The 10,273-nt window shown below is 41.5% G+C and overlaps 1 protein-coding gene across 1 annotated transcript in view; it reads left to right on the top strand.

Moving 5' to 3' along the window:
• Positions 1–10,273, top strand: part of LOC107299717 (3 beta-hydroxysteroid dehydrogenase type 7-like) — a gene marked incomplete at its 3' end in the record, with an annotated part of 67,545 nt that overhangs the window by 31,194 nt on the left and 26,078 nt on the right. The window contains exon 2 of the mRNA XM_015829060.1: positions 1,978–2,142. Coding sequence (XP_015684546.1) covers positions 1,978–2,142 — 165 coding nt within the window. The remainder of the gene's footprint in view (positions 1–1,977; positions 2,143–10,273) is intronic.

The following is a 10,273-nucleotide window of genomic DNA, read 5'->3' as shown; positions in this document are numbered from 1 at the left end:
CATAAAAGGGCCAAGTTTGAAGACCCCTGATGTAGACTAAGAACCCAGAAGCTTGCCTGACTGAGGAATTCTGGGAGTTGAAGTCCACAAGTCATAAAAGGGCCAAGTTTGAAGACCCCTGATGTAGACTAAGAACGCAGAAGCTTGCCTGGCTGAGGAATTCTGGGAGTTGAAGTCCACAAGTGATAAAAGGGCCAAGTTTGAAGACCCCTGATGTAGACTAAGAACCCAGAAGCTTGCCTGGCTGAGGAATTCTGGGAGGAAGTCCACAAGTCATAAAAGGGCCAGGTTTGAAGACCCCTGATGTAGACTAAGAACTCAGAAGAATAGCTTGCTACAAATGTGTTGTAGAGTTGTCATTCTAGTGTGGTCTAATATTTCTTTTGATTATGTCTCAAGGACGAAGTCACACAGCACTTGACTGTAAATGGAGGCATTATGGTAAGCTTCCTGACTTGTAAATAATGGCCTGGATTTCAGCCCTAAATGAGGCACTAATTGGAGAAGCACAAACACACAAACACACACACCCTGCAATTAGGGTTGATTCATGGGGTTTTTAGTACTCTCTGACTTTGGTTTTCTTTGCAGTCCTTTCATTACCCAAACTAGGTTACATCATCAATGCTAGTAAGGAACGGGATTTGTTCTCAGTTTATATTCTAGTGGTGTGCCCTGGCATGGTTCTTTGGTTGGGCTGTCCACTGTTGGCTTGTTTGGCAGTTCCTTGATTGGGGTAGTGTTTACTTGTTAATCTTGGTGTTAATCTATGCTCAACTGATTGCTGGTGGAGAGGTGCTCTTTGTTCCTCTTTTGCTTGTTGATTATCTCTTTTGCACAGTCTATAGGTATTGTCCATGTCTTTGCGTCTATTGATAGCTAGGGCCAGGCCTCTAGAAATTCCCTAGCATTTTGGGACTTGGTTTGCTCTAGGATGGCCACAGTTTCCCAACTGAAACTATGATTAATTATTGTTGTTGTTAGTTGCAACCCCATGGACAACGTTCCTCCAGGCTTTCCTGTCCTCTACCATCTTCTGGAGTCCATTTAAGCTCACGCCTACTGCTTCAGTGACTCCATCCAGCCACCTCATTCTCTGTCGTCCCCTTCTTCTATTGCCCTCGATCTTTCCCAGCATTAGCCTCTTCTCCAGTGAGTCCTTCCTTCTCATTAGGTGGCCAAAGTATTTGAGTTTCAACTTCAGGATCTGGCCTTCTAAAGAGCAGTCAGGCTTGATCTCCTCTAGGACTGACCGGTTTGATCGCCTTGCAGTCCAGGGGACTCGCAGGAGTCTTCTCCAGGACCATAGTTCAAAGGCCTCAATTCTTTGGCGCTCAGCCTTTCTTATGGTCCAGCTTTCACAGCCGTACGTTGCAACTGGGAAAACCATGGCCTTGACTATACGTACTTTTGTTGGCAGGGTGATGTCTCTGCTTTTTAGTTATGATTAATAGTTGATTCAAATCCATTTTTCCTCCCTGCTATAGCCTATATCCAGAAGCTCCAAAACAAACAATTTAGGGAAATACTGAAAATTTGAGAACTTGGACAAGTAGGAGAGCTATTGTCCTTCTGGTAGACAGCAGTGACGCCAACTCTAACATAGAGACAGTCTCTAGGAGCAATCGCATGAAAGGCAGCAATGATCCGTGACTGTTGGTTCACTGCCTTTCTGTTTGGAAAATGCCACTTGGAAAGTCAGCACCTTTCCTAGAAGCAGTGTGAAAGAAGAGATACATTCCAGTGGTTCATTATTATTATTTTTTGCTCCTTCCCCCCTCCTTCTGGAGTATAGCCTCAGGATCCTTCCTTTTTCCCCATATGTGACACGTGCGGTTCTTACGATTGCTCTTGAATTCATATTCTTAATCTCCGCCTTGGATTCTACTATTTCTATTTTTGTTCCTTTGCCTCTTCCACTCGTTCCAACTTCTTGTAGTCCCAATTTAAGTGTGCTCTTTGGTTCTCCCTTTCCAGCACAGATGAAGTTGACTAGCAAAAACCAGATCTATCTGGTGACGGGAGGCTGTGGTTTCCTGGGAAAACATCTGGTTGAAATGCTTCTGGAACAAGAGCCCAACCTTGCCGAAGTACGGATTTTTGACCTGCATCTGGATGAAAGTATGCGCAGCTTGGATAGAGGTGAGTCAGTCCTTTTCTTCTATGCGCAAGAAAGGTGCCGGTGACCTGGTCATTGATACATGCTCACTTGGATTAAATCGTCATTACATTGTCATCCTTTCTCTGAATAATTTGTTCATTTGCACCTCCAACCGAGCCAGAGAGATCACAGAGAAACTCTGAGTTTCGGACTGAAGCTCCACTTATTATTTCTCTGTGTTCTTTGTTCATAGCAATTTGTTTGTTCAGTCGCTAAGTCGTGTCCAACTCTTTGCAACTCCATGGACCCTAGCAGGCCAGCCTTCATCCTGTCCTCCACTGTCTCCCAGAGTTTATCTAAATTCATGTCCATTGCATCGATGACACTATCTACTATCTATCCTTCTTATCTTCTGCCATTCCCTTTCTCCTTTTGCCTTCCATCTTTCCCAACATCAGGATCTTTTCCAAGGAGTCTTCTCTCGTCTCATTTGGTGACCAAAGTATTTGAACTTCAGCTCCAGTATCTGTCCTTCCAAAGGACAGCCAGGCTTGATTTCCTTTAGGATTGACTGTTTTTGTTTTTTTAAAACATATTTTATTGGTTTTTTGTTTCTTAGAACAAAGTGCTTGAGACACACCGTGGTGCTGGGGTAATCAAACATCCAAAAATAAAACCATATATGAATAACTCAAATCAATACATTAAATATTCCCTCTCTATTTCCCTCAAATAACATAATATATTTAAAATAATCCATTTCTAGATTAAATTTCTATAAATTCTAAACCTGTTTTTAAGCCTTATAAATTTACAGTTACCATAGTCAACTTTAACCTTAAATAAACTCATTATCACTTCAGGTATCCTTTCCAGATATATTCTAGTTCTGATCTCTTAAGTCCTTAATTTTATCACAAGTCTTGTTTATTTCTTTTTCCACTACACGCTATGTATCCTGATTAAAATAAAATATTAGTCTACCCTATACATATGTAGTCCATCAATCAATCAATCTCTTTAACCTAGCAAAATAATATCAAATCTTAAATCATTTCAGTCTGTTAGGTAAGATTCAAATTTCATCCAAGTAATTATCATGCCTAAAAGCACCCATATTATCACACAAAAACATCATCTTACTAATTTAACATGTTCAATTAATTATTGAGTCAAGGATTGACTGTTTTGATCTCCTTGTAGTCCAAGGGACTCTCAAGAGTCTTCTTCAACACCATTTATTTATTTATATCCTGCCCTTATTATTTTTACAAATAACTCAAGGTGGCGAACATGTCCAACGTACCTTCCTCTTCCTATTTTCCCCACAACAATAATCTTGTGATGTGAGTTGGGATGAGAGAGAGTGATTGGCCCAATCACCCAGCTGGCTTCCATGTCTGAGGCGGGACTTGAACTTACGATCTCCTGCATTCTAGCCTGGTGCCTTAACCACTAGACCAGGGATAGGCAACCTTGGCTCTTTTATGACTGGTGGACTTCAACTCCCAGAATTCCTGAGCCAGCATGGCTCAGCTTGGAAACCTCTCTCTTTCCCCTCAGCATGGCTGGCTCAGGAATTCTGGGAGTTGAAGTCCACGAGTCATAAAAGAGCTAAGGTTGCCTACTCCTGCACTAGACCAAACTGGCTCTCTAACAATTATAGGAGGCACGTCTCCATCAAACAAAACCACAATTTATCTACCATCCCTTATGCTGACCGCTGCCCAATACAAAACCGTTTCCATGTTGCGCTATTCCTGGCATGGGTATAATAATACCATTGGGATGACAGCATTAGAGGGGAAGGCAAATCTTTTATTTTATCTTGCGTGTGATTTATTCAACGTGCGATTTATTTAGAGCCTTCATTTCGAATGATTTTAGGAAGCAAAGGAAATTTGTGAGCTCATAAGACATTTGAACCAAAATTGGATCTTGGAAAACTTTGTATCCTGAATTGCTGGTGGTTTAATATTATTTGTCATAGCTTGGTAGAGAAGAGAACTTGCTGCAGGTCATTCTCTCTTCTTTCAGAATTATTATTTCTTAGCATTATTAGTTTTATATTTATACCATTTGTTCTCCCGAAAAAGCCCAGGGCAGAGTACAAAAGGAAGAACAACATTAAAACAACCTTCAGTAAAAAATAACTTAATAAAACACTTAATACTAAACCTATCTGTCTTAAAAAAAAATCTATAAAAACTATAAAAAATATAGCTATTAAAATAAGATTTGCTTTAAAAAAAGCAATCTAGTCCTTGAGAAGTTGTTATTCTATCTTAATCTGCCAGATTCTCTTACAGAGCCCTAGGTTAAATTGTAAGCTTTTATATAAGTGGAAAAAATAAATATTTTTCCTACTGTTCTTGGTAATGAATGCATGTTTTACAATCTATCAGCCCAAACAATGCTAATTTTCTTTAGGTTTCTGGATGAGGTCCTGTTCCTTAAATGATGCATGCATCTTCAGACCCAAAGCTCCTCATTTTTATTTTTATTATTTAAAAAAGGCAGCTGGTTTCATTTTTCTCTCTCTTCAAGCAAGTCTCTTCAAAAATAAGCTTATGAGTAAAGTCTGTATAAAGGATTTGTAGCTTGTAGACATAAAAATGCACACTGGCGGCCAAAAATTCATTTTTTCTCCAATGCCTGATCTTTGAATCACTTTGGCATAGCCAAAATTGGCATGTTGGGGCATATTTTAAAAGAAATCTTATATTTAGGAAATAGTAACCTTACTTGGAAAGACTTTTGCGACAAACCAAAGCCCCGTTGGCTTACTCAAATGAGGGCAGATGCAAGGTAATTATTTTAGTCCTCAGTGAACATATATTTTAAGCCCCCTACCCAATTGGTTTTAGTGGAACCAGCTTCAAGTTTACACAGGCCTATTTTTGTCAGCTTTGGCAACTTTAAGATATATGGACTTCAGCTCCTAGAATTCCCCAGCCAGCATGGGATCTTCATAGACTTGAACACTGGGCTTTATCTAACAAAATCAAACTTAATGTGGAGAAACGTAAGGTTTGTACACTTAGTCAGGAAAAACCAAAGGTACAAGTACAGATTAGGTAAAACCTGGCTCAAAAACAGTAACTGTGAGAGGGACCTTGGAGTCCTAGTGGACGATCACTTAAATATGAGCCAGCAGTGTGCGGCAGCAGCCGAAAAAGCTAATACAATCCTTGGTTGTATAAACAGAAACACAGAATCAAAATCACATGAAGTATCAATACCAATTTATAAAACCCTAGTAAGACCACACCTGGAATACTGCATCCAGTTTTAGTCACCAAATTACAAAAAAAGATGTTGAGATTTTGGAAACAGTGCAGAGCAGAGCAACTAAGATGATTAAAGGCCTAGAGATGAAAACATATGAAGAACGGTTGCAGGCACTGAGAAAAGAAGGACTAGGAGTGTCACGATAGCAGAATTCCAGTATTTGAAGGACTGCCACAAAGAAGAGGGGGTCAACCTATTCTCCAAAACACCTGAAGACAGGACAAGAAACAATGGATGGAACTAATCAAGGAGAGGAGCAACCTGAAATTAAGGAGAAACTTGCTAACAGTGAGGACAATTAACCAGTAGAACAGCTTGCCTTCAGAAATCGTGGGCGCTCCATCACTGGAGGTTTTTAAGAACAGACTGGACAGTCACTTGTCTGAAATAGTATAGGGTCTCCTGCTTGAGCAGGGGACTGGACTAGAAGACTTCCCAGGTCCCTTCCAGCTCTATTCTGATTCAAAGAGAAATTCATGGAGGATATCTATCAAGGCTTGTTGGTCTTCAGGACTCAGTGTTACCTCCAAGTTGGTGACCATAAACACCAGTTGTAGGAGAAGAAGGCAAGAAGAAGAGCATCTCTCTCCCTCTCCCAGTTGTGAGACCTTTGAAGTATCTGCTTGCCATTTCTAAGAACCATACCCTAGATCAGTGGTACTGGTATTAGCCTGAGACGATATAACTATTTTAAAATTCTTATGGTGGAACTGCATGTCCTGTTCAGAATATGCATGCTTACAACGCTAAACTATTTGATTTGTGAATAAAAAGAAAGAACCAACATTGGGGTAATGGTTAAGATGGATTGGCACTGGAGAATCTCCGATCTTCAGTGATGGAAGTTCGGGTGGTCACCCAGCCCAGAAGATGTGTCTCCCATGACCAGTATGGCTTATCATAATCACTTAAGCCAACCAATATGGCTTATCTTAATCACTTAACTGCCTTTTGGCAACCTCACAGTTGCTGACCAGCTGTTAAAAGCACAACGATATCCTGAGTTTCTGAGATACTGCTCTAAAGTATCTAAAGTATTGGTCCCACAAGGAAGTGCTTTTGCCCTCCTTGTGATGGAACACAGAAAGGAAAACATGAAGCCAAGCCAGCTGCAAATACATCTGCCCGTATGAGTGAAGAAGCAGAGAAGGGTCACAGCTAAAAAAACAGATGGTTGTGGTTTGCTTCCAGACACACGCCTGGCCTCCATCCTTCAATCAAATCTTTTCTGTCCAAATATTTTGGACAAAGTGCAAACCGCTCCCAGTAGCTAGCAGCTCTGTAGAGAGATGATAAACAGGAAGAAGGGGAAATATGGAAAATGCAGTTTTCCTGTAAGGACCCTGCTGGGATCAATGCCCAATAAGATTGGCTTTGGCTGAGATGGTGCAAACTCAGATTTTGACTCCTTCCTCTTCTGATTTCGCTGGTCTCAGTCCAAGACAAGCCGTGCTCAGCCTGAAAAATGTATTTAACTTTGATTCTAGGAAATGAAACCATTAAACTCCACCAACTCTGCAAGATTCAAAATGGTTGAGTAAAGAAATTGCAGCATAGGAAAGCCACTGAGGTCCTTTGGGTCAATATTCAAGGCTGTAGCCTTTAATTTAAATTCTACCTTGTAGTATGTCATTATTAGATACCATCTCCTTCCCTGCAACCAGTTTATGAAAACACTTAATACGTGCATGCCCCAGAGGCTTGTGAACGCCAACTAGCTAACTGTACATCCTACTGTGTGTCATTTCCTTTGGCCATTGAAGGACGCTTTGTATGTGACATTCTTCTCAATCGTTGAAAAGATGAAGCACGTAGCACTGGGTTTCAGTCCTTGGCTGAGTAGTTTAACTGGGGGATGAACCAAAGTTCAAACGTGCTTGCAAATAATGCATACCGCAGTCCTTTTGAGGTAGGCTAGGTCAGGAAACAGACTCTAACCAGAATTCTGTTACTAATATCAGCTGTTGTAACGAAAACTCGGAAGCCAGGCTGAGTTTCCCCTTTCCTCCTTAATTTAGCCCCATGAATGTGGTTAGAACCTATCTGAGCTAGGCTGAAATCATATCTTTGTAAGTGTCATCTCTGCCTTATTTCTCTGTGGTTCTCTGCAGCAGGATGTAATTGTAAACACTGGGACAGATGGCTTTAGCACCCCAAAGGTCTGTAGGATTTAGTGCTTCTGAGTCGTTCTTTTGCAAGCGGGCAAAATGAGGCCTAGAGATTGTAAAAAGAATTGCAGATAAGTGAAAGACCTTGTCTGTCTGTCTATGTGTCCGTCTCTATCTGTCTATGTGTCTTTGTCTGTCTCACTCTCTCTCTCTCTCTCTTTATATATATGTGTGTGTGTGTAACTATTTCTCTCTCTCCCTGTCTCTATCTCTCCATCCATCCATCCATCCATCCATCCATCCATCCATCCATCCATCCATCCATCCATCTATCTATCTATCTATCTATCTATCTATCTATCTATCTATCTATCTATCTATCTATCTATCTATCTATCTATCCGAAATTACTTTAAAAATGTGATCCCCGGGTATATCCATGTTCAAAGTCAGTCAATAGACGTGAGCACCAGGGAATAAATAATTTAATAATAATAATTTAATAATAATATCTATCTATCTATCTATCCATCCATACATCCATCCATCCATCCCTTCATCTATCCATCCATCCCCAGAGAGATGTTACGTAAAACCACACAACTAGCCTAGGAGTACAGATAGTCCTCAACTTAAAACAGCTCAATAAATGTTCTTCATCTAAATACTTCTGACACCCCCTGAGTCCTGCCTATGAACTGTAGAGGACATAAAAGTCTGTCGGGCCAGTTGGGGGGATCACTTGAAGCATCTCCAGAAACTTTCAGTGACTTGTTAAGGTTTAACTATAAATCAAGCTGTAATTGAAGGGTTCATTTACAGGTCATTGAAAAGAGAAAGTAAAGGCAATTCAGGGGAATACACTCGCCAGGGACAAAAAAAAAAAAAAAAAAGGATGTGAGGTCATTCTTAAAGATGGCCCATTTCATATTCCATTGCTCAACCAGAGTGCACATTCTCACAGCTTGGCTAGCAGATCTGAACCAAGTAAGCTAAGGTGAACAAGACAATGTCAGGAAGGATCTGAAGATGGAAAAAGTCTAATACAACTGGCCATGATCAGAGAAGTTTCCTACCCTTTTTGAAATGACCTAAGCAAAGCTGGAGACCTTGGGCAACTGCTATCATTTTTGGTTGCTCAAGTGTTTGTAGGGACATAAGAGTATTTTTAAGCCTAGTTTTTAGCCAGGACCCTTGAACAAGACCTAGCTATAAATCTCCAGCCTCTCGACTTTTTACAGCTTAACCGGACTGAAAGGTTTTAACTCAGCTGAAGTTGCTTGGAGGCAGAACACAATAGAGTCAGGTCATGTAATCATCATTTGCAAACTTCCCAGACAGGGTCTGACGAGAAAAGTCAGTGGTGGAAGCCAGATTACTTAAGGACAGCATAAGTCACTTAACAGCTGCAGTGATCCACTTAACAACCATGACAAAAAGGGTCGTAAAATCAGGCATGGCTTACTTAACAACTGCCTTAACAATGGAAATTCTGGTCACAATTGTAGTCGTAAGTCAAGGACCGCCTATGTCAGGGGTAGGCAACCTTGGCTCTTTTATGACTCGTGGGCTTCAACTCCCAGAATTCCTGAGCCAGCATGGCTCAGCTTGGAAACCTCTCCCTTTCCCCTCAACATGGCTGGCTCAGGAATTCTGGGAGTTGAAGTCCACGAGTCATAAAAGAGCCAAGGTTGCCTACCCCTGGCCTATGTAATACAACTAGGGCAGGGGTAGGCAACCTTGGCTCTTTTATGACTGGTGGACTTCAACTCCCAGAATTCCTGAGCCAGCATGGCTCAGCTTGGAAACCTCTCCCTTTCCCCTCAACATGGCTGGCTCAGGAATTCTGGGAGTTGAGGTCCACCAGTCATAAAAGAGCCAAGGTTGCCTACCCCTGAACTAGGGCGTCTCACGGAATCAAGCTTGGTTTGAGGGCTTCTAAGACTGTGCTTTTTGTTGAAAAATCCCAGAACCCCAAAGAAGGGAGGTCAATAAAGGACGGGTGTGTAGCTTCTGCCCATCCGGAGAAAAAGAAACAAGTGTTTCTGAACTCATGGAGAAGCCAGATGGACGGAAAGTGAAATAGATCGGTGGAACAGACCAGTTTTCAGGAAGAGCCATGGAAAAACCCCGACAGCTGGTTCCTGGCAGGTGCTGTGAGAGCGTTGTCACGGTAGGATTTCCTGGGAGGGCGTAAGAAGGTTTCCGGTCTACGCAGTGGATGAGAAAGAGTGAATTACTTTCCGAACCTGATAAAAGTTCCCATAAAATCCAGGGAGGTTTTGGTTTTGTTTCGTTTTCCTGTTCCCCGGGCCGTGACCCGTTTTGCCACCTCAAGGCCCCACCACAATTTTCTTTCTGTTCATCCCAGCCGGGATAGATCTCATTTCTGCCCTGAAAAAACATCAGTCTTGAGCAACCTGCAAGACTAGCAATTACTACTATTATTGCTACATCTACATCCTAGCCAGCTTCTGACAAGGGAAGTCAATGGTGGAAGCCAGGTTTGTTTAAGGACAGCATAAGTCACTTAATAATGTGCTAGGCTGCATTAACAGAGGGATAGAATCAAGATCACATGAAGTGTTAATACCACTTTACAATGCCTTGGTAAGGCCACACTTGGAATACTGCATCCAGTTTTGGTCACCACGATGTAAAAAAGATGTTGAGACTTTAGAAAGAGTACAGAGAAGAGCAACAAAGATGATTAGGGGACTGGAGGCTAAAGCATATAAGGAACGGCTGCTGGAATTGGGTATGTCTAGTTTAA

Source organism: Protobothrops mucrosquamatus, unplaced genomic scaffold (genome assembly GCF_001527695.2).
Source record: "Protobothrops mucrosquamatus isolate PMUCROS unplaced genomic scaffold, P.Mucros_1.0 scaffold5341, whole genome shotgun sequence".
Classification (NCBI taxonomy): Eukaryota; Metazoa; Chordata; class Lepidosauria; order Squamata; family Viperidae; genus Protobothrops; species Protobothrops mucrosquamatus.
The sequence above is the reverse complement of the archived record's forward strand: the minus strand, read 5'-3'. Positions and strand labels throughout refer to the sequence as shown.